This window comes from Hippoglossus stenolepis, chromosome 5 (assembly GCF_022539355.2).
Source record: "Hippoglossus stenolepis isolate QCI-W04-F060 chromosome 5, HSTE1.2, whole genome shotgun sequence".
NCBI classification, from domain to species: Eukaryota; Metazoa; Chordata; class Actinopteri; order Pleuronectiformes; family Pleuronectidae; genus Hippoglossus; species Hippoglossus stenolepis.
This window is the reverse complement of record NC_061487.1, coordinates 24,653,224-24,671,014: the sequence shown is the minus strand read 5'-3', so window position 1 is coordinate 24,671,014 and position 17,791 is coordinate 24,653,224. Positions and strand designations below refer to the sequence as shown.

The following is a 17,791-nucleotide window of genomic DNA, read 5'->3' as shown; positions in this document are numbered from 1 at the left end:
AAAGAATATTGACATAAATTTTTAAACATTATGCAGACAGCAAATGTGACAACAATCACATCGATGGTGTTCAAATAGATGAGATGAGGGGACCCAAGACACCACATCACCAGTTTGCAGTATTTTATTACAGATGATGATGACGGCTCAGAGAGAGAGACAGATATTTACACTGATGACTTGTTGTTCTATAGATGTCATATGTTCACGCTGATATCATAAATGAACACGAAGATGAGGATGAATACAATTTGAAAACCCAGGGAGGTTTGAACCAAATACGACTGAACAGAAATCTCAGACCTTTAATTGCTTAACTGTTTTTATTCACCTGTTAGCCTTTTATTCCTTTTCATTTTATTCTACTTGTGTACATATCTGATTCTGTTTCAACTTGACTTGAGTTAACTTTATTATCTGCCCTATGTGTCATTTAAGAGAAAAGTAGAACTATCAGGACATACACAACCTAGATAGTAACACCTGTATTCCAATACATGTATAAATACCTCATTATGCTAAAGCACAGAGCCTGTAGTTTATATGTTAACTAATTGTGCTTCGTAGCTTCTTTTGCAACATAGTTTTACACAAACTCTGGACTATGGGGACGGGCTGTCAATGAAACATAGTGTAAACACTTGTAAATAATTATGAAATATTAAACCCTTGTCAAAGGGCTGGAAAGTAATTTAATATAATTACAAATAATGCGTGTTAGCAGTGATCAGCTCCCTTTTCAAATGAGCTTTGCTTGATTCTGAAAACATTGATATTGACATCAACTGGTGCAATAGTTTTACATATTTGGCCAAATATATAATCTACATGAGCTTCTTGGCTTCACCTGTATCACCTATATTCAATGTTGGCTAGCATTAGCTAACATCAAGCATCAGCTACTTAAACTTCTATACAACTTAGTTTTACATATTTTACTGAATATATATATATATAAAATATAAATCGACATGAGCTTCTTGGCTGTTGCTGTAACTAAAGTGGGAACATAGTTTAATAACTATAAAGACACAAAGCAAACAAACACACATAACTCACCAGTATTTAATGTTGGCTAGCATTAGCATTAGCTAACATCAAGCATCAGCTACTTCAACTTCTGCACAACTTGCACCAGAACTCTGGTAGTTTCCCTGCGTCCGTTATTATTTCATTATTAGCAGTGATACCACGTGACAATAAGCAAATATCTATAATAAATAAAACCATCAAGCTAAAGTCACAGACTAGATGAGAAAGGAAGTGCAGAACTAGTAGACACTTATATATTTAAGATTGAAGATACTTTGGCTAAATGGAGAGGAATCAATATCACGATATTTCTCCCTAAATGTACTTTATAATATTTCTTTCACCACTTTAATCTCCTCTCAGAAATCAGTGTGAAGTTTAGCAGCTTTTATTCTGAAACCAGCAGACAGGAACCGGAAGCTGTGGTTGTCGTGGGATTCCACTGTGATCTCGTGCAGCTTGTTGCGCTACGTAGCTAGCTCGTTAGCTTGCTACTTTATCACTTAACGGGAAACCCACATCCGCAGCCGAGGAGGGGAACCGGTGAGACTGTCTGTTTGTGTTGATGTTGTTTAAAGAGATAAACGTACTTTTCTGTCTCGTCAGTAGTTTGGAGTTAAGTCTGGCGACATGTATGCTAGCGATGCTAATGTCATCTAGTTAAGCTAGGCTTCCTATGAAATCTAATAATGGTCATTTTATTTGCTACATATGATTAATATCGTACGTGTCTGAGATTCAGTGCTGTGTTATTGTGTATTTGTTGTACAATCTATAGACTTGTTCCGGAAACCACAGGCAGATTAGCTAGATGAAGGAGCTTTAGCTTGCTACCCTTGTTGCTAGGCAACGGGACCCACCACTGGATGTGTGCGGTAAAGCCTGTAATGACATTAGTGGAGCAAAATCACGCAGATGCACGTGGTGACCTTCTGTTCCCCGTGCGTTTGATTTGAGTTTAATCTTTATTAGTCTTCACCGTAAATTACAATGTGAACATTTTGGGAACTGAAACTGTTTATTGATCAGTTGTGTGTGTTGATCAACAACTAATACATTTGTCATTTTTGTGAAGACACACATGTGCAGTAGTGAACATGTGTTTTAAATGTGACGCAGACAACATTGTGCAGTAGAGGGAATGTCTCAGCAACAGTCTGGTTCATCTTAAACATTATTATTATCACTTCCAAATGTTGTGTTGACATTTCTTGATGTCACAATCACAACACAATCTGGAAATAAAAGTTTAAAAGGGACAGTTCACCCAAAAATGAAAGTTCACTCATTATATAAGTGTTCAAGTCCACAAAACACTTTTGGAGTTTCAGGGCTAAACAGCGTTGCAGCCATATCCAATATAATTGAAGTGAATTGGGTGAACAATCCCTTTAACTGTGACCTATGTTATATCTGAAATGATCTGGATTAACACTCGTCTCCCACTGTCTTTCTGCTGGTTTCTTCTATTGCTCCTGTCTGATTAGGGATACACAGCAGGCACCATGTTGGTCCCCATATTCACCCTGAAGCTGAACCACAAGATTAACCCTCGCATGGTGACTATTGGGAAATTTGATGGAGTCCACCCGTGTCTAACTGCTGCCACACAGGCCGGAAAGGTGAGGATAATAGATATATGTGACTTCATTCTATTCATAATGATCGAAAAAGTAGATTGAATAGCATAGTTGCTGTCTGAGTACAATATAATTCTTCTCAGGTGCTTGTTTTGGGGCCTTGTCATAACATTGCAGAAAGAGAGGGACCAGCTCTGTGCTTCCCAACATCTCTTCTAGACTTGTACTCATCACAACCTTTGTTAACACTACAAAAACATCCTTAATGTAATACTACACATAATACTACACATATTTCTACCTCATACTCTCTTTCCCTGTCAAAGGTTTTCATCCACAACCCTCATGCTCGTGGTCAGAGACCCGTGGCCCATCGACTGAGCCAGAGCACCCAGGACTCTGACATCTCGCTGCTGAACATCAACCAGGCCGTCACTTGTCTGACAGCAGGACAGCTGGGACCTAACACCACTGGGGACACATTGTTAGTGGGATCCCAAACCAACCTGCTGGCTTACGATGTCCACGACAACACTGATGTATTTTACAGAGAGGTGAGCGGAGATGGGAGGAAAAGGGAAGGGCTACATTTGGATTGATTCTTTTAAAAAAAAAGAGAAAATCAATGCTTTACATATAGTGTATGAGCCTTGCTTGTTTTTAAACAACTTGTTTCTGTCTCTGCTCTGTGTGGTTGTAGGTTTCCGATGGGGCTAATACCATCGTGTTGGGGAAACTCGGGGACATTGCGTCTCCTCTTGCCATCATTGGAGGGAATTGTGCCCTGCAAGGCTTTGACTATGAGGGCAATGACCACTTCTGGACGGTAAGAACTCACACTCTAGTTTGAAGTCTGACTACACTTCAGTTTATCTTACATTAAAGTTTCATCTAGTAACTCGAGGACTATCCCAACAATGTTTAACTAACTTGGAAGACAGGTTTAGCTTCTGTGAAGTATAATCATGACGCTGTTCTCAGGTAACTGGAGATAATGTCAGATCTCTGGTGCTCTGTGACTTCACTGGTGATGGGAAAAATGAGGTGAGTCTCCCAGTTTGAGACACACGCTGTGTGGCCAATGTGTCTGCAGTTGGATTGTTGCCTTCTTCCCTCCCTGTCTCCTGTTTTCTATAGCTCACTGTACACTGTTCTGTTAAAAATTTAGAGTTTGTTCATATTGTGCGTTGTGTTTGTAGCTCCTGGTTGGATCTGAGGACTTTGATATCCGAGTGTTCAAAGAGGACGAGCTTGTGTCTGAGATGACTGAAAATGAGGTAAATATGCACTCAATCCATCTTTTTGACTTTGTTGTTAGTTTTCTCATCTGTTTTGAGCTGCATTGGTGCAGAGCAACACATTTTTAAATGACAAGTATTCTCTCTGTTCCTCTTCACACAGACTGTCACATCATTGTGCCATATGCACGGCAGCAGGTTTGGCTATGCCCTCGCTAATGGCACTGTTGGAGTCTATGACCGCACCGCCCGCTACTGGAGGATCAAGGTACTGACATTTGACATTTAGCGGGTTACAGATGCCATATGTGTAACATTTTATATATTTTATCATTTTAGTCGTCATGATTATGGTCACAACTGATTAACTCCCCACTTTAACCTGAACTAGAATGTAAATAATGTCTCCAATGTTTTCTTTCTATCCCCACTCAGTCTAAGAATCATGCAATGAGCATCCATGCCTTCGACCTGAATGCTGATGGGGTTGTGGAGCTTATCACTGGATGGTCAAACGGAAAGGTCAGTTTATTAGGCCTGGTATCAAGAAACAAAACAACCTCTCACTTTTCAGCAATGGGATTTTTCTCATGTTTTCTCTGCTAATTTCAAAATTCTCGTCTTTCTAGCTATAGCTAATTTTGTCTTTTCCTCCCTGTTTCGTTGCAGATCGATGCTCGTAGCGACCGCACCGGAGAGGTCATTTTCAAAGACAACCTCTCCTCCTCTGTGGCGGGAGTGGTGGAGGGCGACTACAGGTTGGATGGACAGAAACAACTCATCTGCACCTCCATAGAAGGAGAGGGTGAGTCATATGTCATGTTGGTTGAATATGGACCTTTACACTCATTCGTGGACAAATGCATTTTTATGTTTTTGTGATTATAATTTATTTATACTGTGTGTAAACTGTCCATTCATGTTATCACAAATGTTTACTAACTCTTTACTAGTAATGTTATGTCTTCAATAAGTCTCATAAAGATAAAAGTGTGTACGTTGTGCATGTTCACAAACATTTCAAGTTCCCAGTTCCTAAATACTTCATACTACTTCTACTAGTTTTATATCAATGTGTGTATCCTGTAGTTCGAGGTTACCTGCCGGCCAGTAAGGACCTGAAAGGGAATCTCATGGACTCCAGTGCTGAGCAGGACCTCATCAGAGAGCTCAGCCATCGCAGACAGAATCTGCTGCTCGAGCTACGGAACTATGAAGAGAACGCTAAGGTGCACATGTTACTATCACTTTTCATCCATCCAGACTTTTGTTTTTTCCTGAGGTGTGAAAACTCGGCCCTGCTGATTTGTGTCTGTTTTGTCAGACACTTGGCTGTATGTTATTGTTTCTGCTAACATCCATACAAACTGTCCTTGTTTCAGGGTGTGTCAGAAACAAACAGTGGGATTGGTGTAATTCCAGCCAACACTCAGCTCCAGACGGCGCTCTCCGTGAGACCTGCTACAGAGGCCCAGAAGGCTCATGTTGAGCTCAGCATTTCAACACCAAATGGTAAAGATTTCCAATACCTTAGCTGTGAATTGTCTGCACATAAATGACTAAATACTAATAATCCCTGAATCCCCCTCTTATCCTTTTACAGAAACAATTATCCGCGCAGTGCTGATCTTTGCAGAGGGGATCTTTGAGGGTGAGAGCCACGTGGTCCACCCCAGTGTCCAGAACCTGTCGGGCTCTGTCAGAGTCCCCATCGTCCCACCTAAAGACATCCCAGTGGATCTGCACATTAAAGCCTTTGTGGGAGGGAAGACCAGGTAAGATGTGTGTTGAGTGTTTAGGTCATTTCACGATTTCATGATGTCTTACACAGCCTTGCTTCCTCCCATTGAGCTCAACAGACTCAAAAAGTGAGCATATAATACATAAAATCACCATATTCTATATTGAGATCAGATATATATTGCATGTAAACAGACATTTTCTTCAAACTGCTTTAATTAAACACAGACAAAATATCCATTGTCTGCTGACAAACAAACAAACTCTGATAATAAACTCCTTGGCAGAGGCAATAACACACCCCAGACCTGCAAATTCACGAGAGACCTGGTAATAACAAACACTTTGTGTCCATATCTGTGATTGCTCCATGATAACGGTGACAATAACTGTATTTTTTGTGTTAACAACACTTTTTTGTCTTTGTCTTGTTGTCCTCTCCAGCACTCAGTACCACGTGTTTGAAATCACTCGTCAGCTGCCTCGTTTCTCGATGTACGACATCAACTTTGACTCGTCGGCCGCTCCGCCCACTGGAAGTGTCACCTTCAGCATCAGCGAGCGACCACAGAGGGTGAGCTGTCACAGGGACTCGCTTTGAGACAAAGAGTAATAGAAAAGAGTGATTCTGATCAGTGTTATAAACATGTTTCTGTTTACACGTATGTTTCCGTGTGTGAATATGTAGGTGGTGATGTGGCTGAATCAGAACTTCCTGCTTCCAGAGGGAGTAGAAAATCCTGATGTCACCTTTAATTCACTGAGAGGAGGGGGCTTGTTGTCTATCAGCATGGCCTCCAATGGACAGGTATACAAACACACAACAATGAGCTTTATGTTTACATGAACAAGAGAATCAATGAGATTTATAGTTCAACATAAAGTTTTATACACAAAATCATAGTGTTTCACAGTATATCGAAATATCTGTGAACTAAATAGAATCTGTGGTTTATTTGGAAATAAAATAACCAACAATCTACATTATAAACTGATGTTCACAGTTATTTAAATTGATCAGAAATGAGGTCAATTGAAAGTAATGATTTGTGTTGCGCATGCTAGCAAAGGATCAAATTACTCCATGTACAGCTCTAAACTTATCCATGCTTGTACTTTCGTAATTAGTTTATTTACAGCTCACAGATGTAAAATGAAAAAAAAAATCACTCAGTTACATAATGAATTTCCTAATCTGACCAATCAGATCACTCTGATGACTGATGACATCGACCTGGCAGGAGATCTGGTCCAATCACTGGCCTCCTTCCTGGCAATAGAGGACCTGTCAGCAGAGGCAGACTTCCCTGATTACTTTGAAGAGCTGAGAACTACACTCACTGAGGTTTGGTGTTATTGTTTGGATTCTGTCCAACATGTTTGCTGCTTATTCCTCTAAAGCTTCGAAACACTTCTCATCATATTAACCTGTAGAATCACTGTAATGACTGTTATTCTGTGTAAGAAGCTTTTTACAAGGCTGTGAAGTCAGTTAATATTCCAAAAAATGTTTGTCTAGTTTGTCTGTTTGCCTCTTTGCTGCTCAACTGATTAAAAGAGTTTATTAAATGCTGTTGTAGCATCAGCTCCTGTGAAAGCAGAAGTGTCTTTACTACAAACATGAGCTGTTTTTCTTTATTGTGATTACATCGTAGCCTCGACCTGTTAATGAATCACACCAGAAACATACGTTTTCCTCTGTGGTGCATTAACACTGGCTCTTTAATGTCTTCATGCCAGGTGGATGAGTTCCACTCCGTCCACCAGAAGTTAACTGCAGAGATGGCCGACCACTCCAACTACATCAGGAACATGCTGGTGCAAGCAGAGGATGCTCGCCTTATGGGGGACTTGTGAGTTACTGCACCGATCACACTCTACCACTTTATTCAGTGACAGTATGTTAAAGGTGAACTATGGACAATGCACCACTAGAAATGTGCCCCTCCTCCTCAGCTCAAGAAGAGAAAGATGTATTTTCTGATTGTTTCATAGCTGTTTACGTTCCAAAGCACAAATAAACAGGAACAAACCTCAGAATAAACCTGTGAGAAGTTACCATATTATTATGTGTAGTTGGGAACGTTTAGTTCTGACGGCTGCTTTCTGTGTCTGTCAGCCACTTCCAGAACCAGGGTGTCATTCACAGCCTCCTGGAACAGTTTATATACAAGATTCCTTATTAATGTTCAGTTTTAATTGTGCCTTTCATACAAGGACAATTCAAAATGTCTACTGGGAAAAATATCTGCTCTGTTTCAATTTGCTTTATTTTCTTTTCCACATCTGCAAACTGTAGGATCGTGATGAAGAAGCGCTACAGGGAGCTCTATGATCTGAACAGAGATCTCGTCAACGAGTATAAGATTCGCTCCAACAACCACAATGCTCTACTGGCCTGTCTCAAGTCTGTCAACCTGGCCATACAGCGGGCAGGTAGACTCCGAGGTAGGCCACTGCGTGTGGGTGTGTGTGTATTTGTGTGTGTTTGTGTATATAAGACACTGTGTAACTTTGGTTTATGTCCACTCACATTTCATAAAGTACTCTGATTAGTGATGTTTGTTTTCTATCATCTAATTAACCACTGGATCAACTTTTCACTGTCTTCTGGGGTTTTTATTTGGTAGCATAGTGCAAATAGCACATTAGTTGGGGATGAAGAAAGTTTTGACAGGGATACAACACTCTTGATCTCATTTTATACATCATCTTCTCCAGCTCTGGCGCTGAGGTGTAGCTTGGTTAGGAGACATTGGCATTGGAGTCCATGGCAGTGACGTAACCCACTCATAGTGTGTTATCATCGATAGTATGTATACTGTATAAAACCTCAAGAAGAAGAAAAGAAACAGGCATTAACACTGATTTCAGCTACAAATGACAATGAGCAGAGCGTTAAAACTTAATTTCATCTGTCTCCTATTCATCCTCCTCTATTCATCCTCCTCTGTTCGTCCTCCTCTGTTCGTCCTCCTCTGTTCGTCCTCCTCTGTTCCTCCTCCTCTGTTCGTCCTCCTCTGTTCGTCCTCCTCTGTTCATCCTCCTCTGTTCTTCCTCCTCTGTTCGTCCTCCTCTGTTCATCTTCCTCTGTTCATCCTCCTCTGTCTGCCTCCTCTCCGTCCTCCTCTGTTCGTCCTCCTCTGTTCGTCCTCCTCTGTTCGTCCTCCTCTGTTCGTCCTCCTCTGTCTCCTCTTCCTCTGTTCATACTCCTCTGTTCATCTTCCTCTGTTCATCCTCCTCTGTTCATCCTCCTCTGTTCATCCTCCTCTGTTCGTCCTCCTCTGTTCATCCTCCTCTGTTCATCCTCCTCTGTTCATCCTCCTCTGTTCGTCCTCCTCTGTTCATCCTCCTCTGTTCGTCCTCCTCTGTTCATCCTCCTCTGTTCCTCCTCCTCTGCAGTGGGTAAACCCAAGAACCAAGTGATCTCCGCCTGCCGAGACGCCATCAAAAGCAATAACGTCAACTCGCTGTTCAGGATCATGAGAGCTGGCACGGCCTCCTCCTGAGGGCGGGATGCAGATTGGAGAGAGACGCTCCTGAGCACAGCTGATGAGGACTTTAACAGTGAACTGTTTCCTGCATCACACCAGGAAGGATGAGCCTGAGACAAGAAATATCTGTGGACTTGAAAGCACTGAGAAACACTGTTTTAGCCTTAATCCATCTTTTTCCATGACTTAGTTTTAGCAAGAGTCTGGCAGCAGCATTGGCACCAGCTCCTCCAAACCTAAAATTCTGTAAGATCAGAAGTCAAAATGCTGACCACAGACTTAGTGCACTGGTAACAATTTCCATCTTAGTCTGTAGGTTTTTGGAGGAGAAGATTATGTTGAGTCTGACTCAGCTAGAGAAGAGTCCACATTAATGTGGGAGTGACAGAGAGTAGAGAGTTAAGGGAGTTCAGCTGGAACCAGAACAGGGAGCGGAGACTTTAATCAAACCGTTTGCCACAAGTACAGGAACCGATCTGATCAGTGTGAGTGCAGCTGTGCTTTAGAATAATATATTATAATTAATTTATCCAAAGGTTTCAGCATGTTGAATCTGTTCCAAAACAAAAATGTGTCTGACAGCATCAGTTGATAAGAATAAGGAACTTTACATCGATGTTGCACAATTTTTTATCTAAAGTTAAAAAGTTATTCAAAGTGTTTAAGCCAGAGACTGTAAATAAAGATGGACGACGCGTCTCCGCTTCCTCCCACCGTTCAGAAACTAAGCCCAAAAACAATCTTTGAGAAACATTTATTTGACTTTTTGTTTTGGTCCATGTCTCTTCCACTAACATGGAAGAGACAGGGGCTTATGACCTACCCTGCAGAGTGGAGAGCTGTCATGTCGTCCATCTTTACTCACAGTCGATGACTCCCACAGGGGAAGTGAGCGCGTGCTGGCTCAGCACTCAGACTGTTTAATCCAGCTGACTGATGTTTAGAGAGAGCACAGCTGGAGCGAGACAGAGCAGCTTCCTGTCAGACACAGCGACCTGCCGGCCTGACGACGCTCCTGAGACACGACTCGCTCGCTCAGATCTCTGCTCCCAGCTGCTGCTGTGTGTGTTCGTGTTGGTGTTTGTAAAGAAAACTCTATTTTAAATTAATGAATGTGACAGAGGACCGACGCTGTGTGTTTGTTTACCTTTTATAGACCCCGCACAGAGATTGTAAATGTAATGGTGTGTTTGTGCTAGAGGAAACTGTTATTAAATTAACTTGTGTTTTAAAAAGTTGGTGTGGCCGTCGACTCTGTTGCAGGATCATTACGGGATGTTTTCTTCCTTCTTGGACATTTTGATATGACCAGTCCTCTTCCTAAAAGAGCAGCCCAGCACTTTTGTCTCGTGGATTTCTGCTTCAGTCTCGTGCTGTAATGGTTTCTCTGTCTTCAAACTGCAGAACAGATGAACCATAGTAACTTAACCATGTTTCTAGAGAAAAGTGGTTTCATGTTTTCAAATTGTGTAATTATCAGAGTGATGTCACCGCTCTGAGCAGCTCTGCTGGAGCCGATGAGGGTTTTGTGCTTCCCTTGAGGAAACTTCACTTGTTATTTTACTACCCATGTTTATTTTTATCAGGGATTTGCAAAAAAACGACGAAACCGGTTTCTACCAATCTTGCCGGAGGGGTTGGGCCTGAGAGAAACCTAAATTAAATTCTGGTGCGTTTGCAGCTTAAGGAGTAAATAAAAGGATATTTACTGCATTCAAATATATAAGTGATACATTTTACCAGAATATTAATAATATATTATTCCTCTGGAATGTCACAGGTCAATATGTTGTCTGCTTGCAGCTCAATAAAACCAGGGGGGAAGTGCGTTGAAAACAGATCCTGCACTTTCTTTATCTCTTCATCTCTTCTGTCCTTCTGCTCTTCATCATCTCTCTCTTCTCCTCCTTCTCCTCTTTCATTTTCTTTGTGTTTCAGCACTTCTCTTTCTTTTTCCTTCCCAACGTCATTGAGCAACACTTTCTGTATTTGGATTCTGTAGCTGGACCTGGTCTCTGAATTCCTCCAAGAAGTAAACTCATGACTCATGATTTTATGTTTCTCTCTCTCTCTCTCTCTCTCTCTCTCTCCCCCCTTCTATTTATCCCTCTCTCTTCTTCTCTTCTTTTCCATCCTCCCTGGTTGCTGTGTTGGCATCTGGTTTGTTCAGCTCCAGTTTAAACCACGTGGTCAGCTTTTTTTTTTTTTTAAGAAGGGGGATGCTGCTTTCAAGTGCTTCTTGTCGGCTCCGTCATTTGGCTACTGTCTCCTTAGTTGTCAGGTATGTTGTGGTTCAGTGGTTCAATCTTGAATTTTCACCTTGTTTTTTAAATAACTCATTAAAACTTACCTGAAACAAACTTGAACAAACATTAGTGTGATGAGAACCACCCAAACTGACAGAAGCCCTGTTTGACGTGTACAACATCCTCTGGTGGTCGCTGACATCTGCAGAAGATCCACAAACATACAACGGATATTCACCATCTTGTTCTTTGTACTTTAATTTGGTCCATGTCCCATAATGCAAACAAGGAGGGGCGGGGTTTATGACCTATGCTGCAGCCTGCCACCAGGGAGCGATCAAGACGTTTTTGGCTTCACTTTTGGAAGCTGTCACATCGTCCATCTTTATTTACATAAAGTAAATGTATATAAAGATTTATTTACTTTACATATTTCATTTTGTCTGTACCTTTTTCAATGTTGGTTGTGTTATTTCATTATTAAAACATTTGAGCTAAACATGTTAGTTTGAACGTTCACATACAAGACATAACATCTTCATGTTTGCTGTCATTGGAGAAAGGATCTGTTCTGGTTTGCTGATGGTGCAGTTATCAGTCATTTTATCCAGAAAATATCTTGACTCCAAACCCGCTCGCACTTTCTCCACCAGACAACTTGTGATGTTTGTATTTCCCACAGCACTTGAATGCATCATGAGTGCAGCAGCTCTACTCCGAAACGTCACATCTGCTGTTTCATCTTCTGTCTCCTCTTCACACACACACACAGACACACACACACACCCACACTCACACACACTCTGCAGCTCCTCTTTTCCTCACTGGAACTTTTTTCTTCTGAAAACTTTCTCCGGAACTTTTCACTTCTCCGGTGCATTGAGCAGAGAGGAGCCTCAGCAGCAGCAGGACAGATGTTTTCACTTTGACCTCCTCCTCCTCCTCCTCCTCTGCCTCGTCTGGTAAGTTTGAATGAATAGAATTCATGGAGAAACTTTTCCTGCACTTTAACATAATGAAACTCTGCAGATTCATTGTTGATAAGATAAAACCGTGCAGCATTTAAAATCTCTTTCCTGCATGAGGTTGCAGGACAGATGTTGGGATCAGTTCCACACACACACACAACATATTTGGACAAATGCTGGTCAGGAACATTATCTGTGACCAGTTCCTCGTAGTTCTACTCGCACAGAGTCACTTAGTGAGAATTGCTCTCCATGACATGGATGTTGGGACACAGTGTTCTTTGAAATAGTTGGTACCCTCATGTTCACTTACATAAGAGACAGACACTCCCCCTCCTCCTGAGCAGCAGCGGGTCCATGGAAAACTCTGAATCCAGAACAAATACTTTAATTATACGTGTTGTGATCTCTGATCTGTTAAAACCATGTTAGTGGGAAGTGTTTAATCAAAGTGATCACATGAAACTAACTTAACTGACTGTGCAATAGTCATTTTCAATGCTGTGACATATATTCTATTCAATTACAAGGCAATTTTTCCCATAGTGGGACTAGTCAAATCTGTGCAATTTCAATATCATATATCTGCAATACTGCTATAGTGTTTGTATATTTTTTACAATGTACATATTTCTATCTTTTATGGTTATGTTTATATTGTATTTTTTACTTATTGATAATCTTTACAGAGTGTATATGTCACTATTCCCTATTTGCTGTGGTAACAGGGTAAATTTCCCAAAAGTGGGACTAGTAAAGAATTATCATATCTTACTTCATCTTATCTTATCTCATCTTATCTCATCTTATCTTATCTTATCTCATCTCATCTTATCAAAATAAGATTTTACTGCATTAGACGGTCTGAGCAAGACCTTTAAAACCAGAGCTTCCACATCCAGGACAGTTTATCTTCTTCTTGTGGGTTTGTCCTGGTTTATGTTCTTGTTGTTGTCCTGCAGGTGTCTGAGCAGCAGTGGAGGACGGAGACAGAGACGATGGACACACATCCAGTCATGTGATTGATCTGCATCAAGGACCGAATCAATCTGAGTTGCCTCCATCTCAGAGCGACTTCTCAGCCCCGTAGCAAACAGGTGAGGATACGACAGCACACGTCTGATTCCTGCAGAACAACAGTGGAATGTATTGTTACAGAAAAGCTGTAAAGCAGCCAGAGAATTCCTTTAGTATTTAACTCAAGTGTCTTCAACAGATGATGAGGAGGAGGATGGTGGCGATGAGGAGGATCCTCCACGTGAAGGGAGATGTGATGTGCACGATGCTGCTGTTGGTTCTGTTCTGTCTGCTGCTCTACGCTCGACAGGTGAGGACGGAAACAGTCGGAGCACATAACTCATCCGACATTTCAAACGCTCCCTCTAACACCAGCCTTGTTTGCAGGTGGCCGTCTCCTCTGGGTGGGACAGACCTCAGTGGAAGCTGGAGATCCACGGCTCCACCAGCTCCAGTCGGACACTGCTGGGGGCCAGTGGGGCCAAAGGGGGCCAGGAGTCTCAAGAGGTATGACCCCCATCATTTGTTTGCATGAATGTATCACAACCAAATAGTTTTATGTCACCAGATTGCAGGTTTTGATGAACTAAGTTTGCTCTTTGGTCCGTGAAAAACCTTTTAGCCTGAACATAACCTGCTCTAATGTTCAGAAAACACATCACGTCCAATGCTGCAGCTCCTCTTTTCAGCCTCTGTCAGAAACACTTTTAGCTCCATTTACCAGGGGCTGAGGGATTTTTGATTTTGCAAAACCTTTTACATACACAAAAAACATATACAACACACTTAAGGAAAGACAAATATAAGGTCTCCTTTAATGTCCTTTGTCCTCTGTCTCATATCCAAGTTCCCCTCCAGCCCGTCGGAGCCACAGCTGCCTGCCTGTAAGCCCCAGTCCAAGTCCAAAAATCCTCAGGCCAAGTCCAAAGCTCCTCAGGCCAAGTCCAAACCACCGCTCAAATCTAAGGGGAAATCAAAGTCGCGACGGAGGAATGCCGCGCCGACCAAACCTGCTGCCAAGCCCCTGCCCACGATGCCACCGTTTGACTTTGAAGGCTACTTGAGAGAGAAGGACAACAGGGACTTCAATCTGCTCATCAACCAGCCGGAGAAATGTCACATCCGAGGAGCAGAGGAGGAAGAAGGAGGCGAAGCTCCCTACATGCTCATCGCAGTCAAATCTGTTGCGGTGGATTTTGACAAGCGTCAGGTAAATTATGACGTGATGTTGTTGTTGTTGAATTTAGGCTTCGTATTGGATCATAGGCGGAATGTAGAACATGATACCTCCCGAAAAGTGAAGCCAAAACATCTCTATTGCCCCCTGGTGGCTGGCTGCAGCATAGGTCATAAACCATGCCTCCTCCATGTTAGCAGACGGGACGTGGACCAAACTAGAAGTCAAAGTACACATCAAATAAAGTTTTCTCAAAGATGGATTCTGTCATTTTACGTAGTTTTTATCGCACTGATGTTTGTTCACGTGTTCATGGTTCCGATAATTTTTTATTAGTAATTTGATGCTATAAAAACAGGGTGAAAGACATGATTGACAGATGAGACTGACTCGCGATTGGTCGAACACATGTATGGGCGGTAGTTTGAGACCGTGGCCCCATCGTGGCAAGATTCTGTTCATCAAAAACCAAGCTGACCTGAAAACCCTGACCTGTCTTTCTCCTGCCTCGATTCCTTTAGGTGGTCCGTCGGACATGGGGGAAGGAGGGACTGTTCCCTAATGGCGTTACCATTCGTACGGTTTTCCTGCTCGGGGTTCCCAGGAATCGAACTGCTCTGCCTCTGTGGGATCGCCTCCTCACCTACGAGAGTCAAACGTTCCGGGACATCCTGCTCTGGGACTTTGAGGACACCTTCTTCAACCTGACGCTGAAGGAAACACATTTTCTGAAATGGGTGAACAGCAGCTGTCCTCAAGTCAAGTCAGTATTTATACAAAGAGTGGTGAGTTTTTCGTATTCTCAGCCTGCGACTCGTACGTGACACTTTTTCTGTTTTACTTTGTCGCACAGGTTCATTTTCAAGGGTGACGCTGACGTGTATGTGAATGTGGAGAACATATTGGAGATGCTTCAAGGTGAAAAGCCAGAGGAGGATCTGTTTGTCGGGGATATTATCATTCATGCCAAACCGATTCGCCGACGTAGCTCCAAGTACTACGTGCCGGAGTTCGTGTATGGGGGGGGTCTGTACCCAAACTACGCTGGAGGAGGAGGGTTTGTGATGTCGGGACATACGGCTCGGAGACTGAGCTCTGCGTGTCAACAGGTGCTTCAAAACTAGAAAAAGAAGTTGGAGCCTTTTTGTACGTTTTTGAATTCTATGATCGACAATCATCTCTTTGTGTCCTCTAGGTGGAGCTGTTCCCCATTGATGATGTCTTTCTGGGAATGTGCCTCCAGCTGATCAGCGTCAAACCGTCACGTCACCAGGGCTTCCGGACCTTTGGGATTCCCCGGCCGTCGGCGGCGCCCCACCTTCAGACGTTCAACCCCTGTTTCTACAGAGAACTCATGGTGGTCCACAGCCTCAGTGTCCCGCAGATCTGGCTCATGTGGAACCTCCTGCACGACCCCGACCTGAGCTGCCACAACCGGAGCAGCCTGGCGTCCTCGGCCTTCAAGTGGAGGGGGAGGACGGGGGAGGGGACGGGAGAGGAGACGGGGGAGGAGACGGGAGAGGAGACGGACTACGGCGAGAAGCGGGTGTTCGTCATGCATTAAGGACTGGGTGGGATCTGCACGAGCTCCAGCGAATACAAAATGGTGGTGCTCATGCCGGATCTGTGGCCCACTGGAAAACAGGATGACATGTTCACAGCTGAGTCTTGTGAGAGTTTATCCAGATCCTGGCAGATCAACTCGGGGGAAATTAATCAGCAAATGTCCTTCAAACTTGAATCCAAAAGAGAATTTAGGCTTTTGCCACGTGAGCCCCCATCTGTCTGTTGGATCTCTTGACTTTTGAATGTGTAATCTAATCAGAATGTGTTGTGTTACTACAGAGTCACCTTCAAGGTTGACCATACATCCCACTGTGAGTCTGTACATGCTCACGGTTCCTTTCAAACTTAAATGAGGGTTTGCATTGCTCCCACTAACCATTCCATTCCAAGAAGTGGATATTTGTACCTGGAGCACGTGCAGGAAACAAATTTTAGGCTGCACACGGACGTCTGCTGACGGGTTTGTGATGACATTAACGCCATGAGGACCATAGTTGACTCCGGTGGAGCCCAGTGGACCCCAGTGGAGCCCGGTGGACCCCAGTGGACCCCGGTGGACCCCAGTGGAGCCTGGTGGGCTGGCAGATGCTCAAATTAGGAATTCACCTCAAGATTGAGTGGTTAGCCGGTTTAACCTCATCCAAGTGTAAATGTGTGTGTGTGAGACCGTGACCGTGTTAAATGTGTGACTTTGAGGACGCGACTGTAAACACAGTTAAGCAGCGGAGACTTTTTTAGTTTCCCGATGTGAATCATTTGCAGAGATGTTCCTCTTCTCTTTGTTTTGCTTGATAGAAACGGACAAATGGTGACTTTATCTGTTTCCCTGGAGGAACAACAAATGCTTAAATGGAAACCAGCTGCACAGCAGGAACCAGCTGGGACCATCACACACACACATAGACACACACACACAACCTCTGCTGAATGACTCTGAAGACTGTGGACTTCCAGTTTTTTCTTTATAATTCTAACTTAGTTTAATTTTATTTTGTCTTTATCACTCTTTACATATCTACACTCCTCTGCTGTCAAAATGTTCCGTGTTAAAAATGCTGAAAGAGAAACGTTATCATCAAAAATAATGTGTTTTATCTATTTTTTTAAAAGGTAAAATCAACTCGTTAATAATGAAATCATCAGCCCAGGCTGAGAAGTGTCTCCAATGGTAGAGGAGGATGTTTCCCTTCCTCACCTTGATGCTTTGTCCGTATGTTGATGATAAAAATCTTGTCTAATAAGTGTTGATGACTGAATTGGAAACTCCACGTGCTCCAGCTACAACGTGACCAGCACCATGTTTGAGAGGTGAGCTGGTGTCTCCGGTTCATGAGCTGGTGTCTCCGGTTCATGAGCTGTTTCCTCTCTCGTCATGTTGTCTCTTGATCGTTGGCCAGGAAACACGTCCGTCTAATAAACAGGTTCTTCTTCACCATCTGCTCATCCACACGACTTGGTCCTGACAGATTCTGGTGCAGATCTGGATCGGGGGTAGATACAGGAGTTTTTTTTGTTTACGTTTTCATTGACTTCTTAACAGAAAATCATAGATCTTATTGAAAAATATCAGTTTAGGGGACTAATATTTATGAGTGTGTGCAAATTGTTGTTGAGCAAGTGAATTTAAATAAGTTGGGCCTTGGTGGAGGTTTGCACTTTTACTACTTTTTATCGTAGTGTTGCCAAACCAACTAACATTTTACCATTTTAGTCTCATTATTATCTCATCAATC

The 17,791-nt window shown here is 42.7% G+C and overlaps 2 protein-coding genes across 2 annotated transcripts; both read left to right on the top strand.

The window, feature by feature from the left end:
• Positions 1-1,441: 1,441 nt before the first annotated feature.
• On the top strand, positions 1,442-10,319 carry bbs2 (Bardet-Biedl syndrome 2). The gene is made up of 18 exons (XM_035156152.2): positions 1,442-1,575; positions 2,520-2,654; positions 2,939-3,166; positions 3,313-3,438; positions 3,594-3,656; positions 3,812-3,889; positions 4,014-4,118; positions 4,286-4,372; positions 4,520-4,655; positions 4,940-5,079; positions 5,233-5,362; positions 5,454-5,625; positions 6,035-6,164; positions 6,279-6,398; positions 6,798-6,935; positions 7,331-7,443; positions 7,890-8,038; positions 8,993-10,319. Exons 2-18 carry the CDS (start codon positions 2,538-2,540, stop codon positions 9,097-9,099), a joined length of 2,139 nt encoding a protein of 712 aa, XP_035012043.1. The 5' UTR covers positions 1,442-1,575; positions 2,520-2,537; the 3' UTR covers positions 9,100-10,319.
• A 1,726-nt stretch (positions 10,320-12,045) lies between these two features.
• On the top strand, positions 12,046-17,690 carry b3gnt9 (UDP-GlcNAc:betaGal beta-1,3-N-acetylglucosaminyltransferase 9). The gene is made up of 8 exons (XM_035156153.2): positions 12,046-12,292; positions 13,261-13,395; positions 13,515-13,625; positions 13,703-13,822; positions 14,163-14,525; positions 15,014-15,255; positions 15,346-15,601; positions 15,688-17,690. Exons 3-8 carry the CDS (start codon positions 13,515-13,517, stop codon positions 16,054-16,056), a joined length of 1,461 nt encoding a protein of 486 aa, XP_035012044.1. The 5' UTR covers positions 12,046-12,292; positions 13,261-13,395; the 3' UTR covers positions 16,057-17,690.
• The last annotated feature ends 101 nt before the right edge of the window (positions 17,691-17,791 follow it).

What these genes read in the sequence shown, in the direction of transcription:
- b3gnt9 (XM_035156153.2), top strand. Translation starts at nt 13,515, where the DNA reads ATGATGAGGAGGAGGATGGTGGCGATGAGGAGGATCCTCCACGTGAAG. An exon ending in TGGATTTTGACAAGCGTCAG is followed by an intron (nt 14,526 to 15,013) that starts GTAAATTATGAC and finishes CGATTCCTTTAG; the next exon opens with GTGGTCCGTCGGACATGGGG. An exon ending in AGCAGCTGTCCTCAAGTCAA is followed by an intron (nt 15,256 to 15,345) that starts GTCAGTATTTAT and finishes TTTGTCGCACAG; the next exon opens with GTTCATTTTCAAGGGTGACG.
- bbs2 (XM_035156152.2), top strand. Translation starts at nt 2,538, where the DNA reads ATGTTGGTCCCCATATTCACCCTGAAGCTGAACCACAAGATTAACCCT. An exon ending in ACTATGAAGAGAACGCTAAG is followed by an intron (nt 5,080 to 5,232) that starts GTGCACATGTTA and finishes TCCTTGTTTCAG; the next exon opens with GGTGTGTCAGAAACAAACAG. An exon ending in GCTCGCCTTATGGGGGACTT is followed by an intron (nt 7,444 to 7,889) that starts GTGAGTTACTGC and finishes TGCAAACTGTAG; the next exon opens with GATCGTGATGAAGAAGCGCT.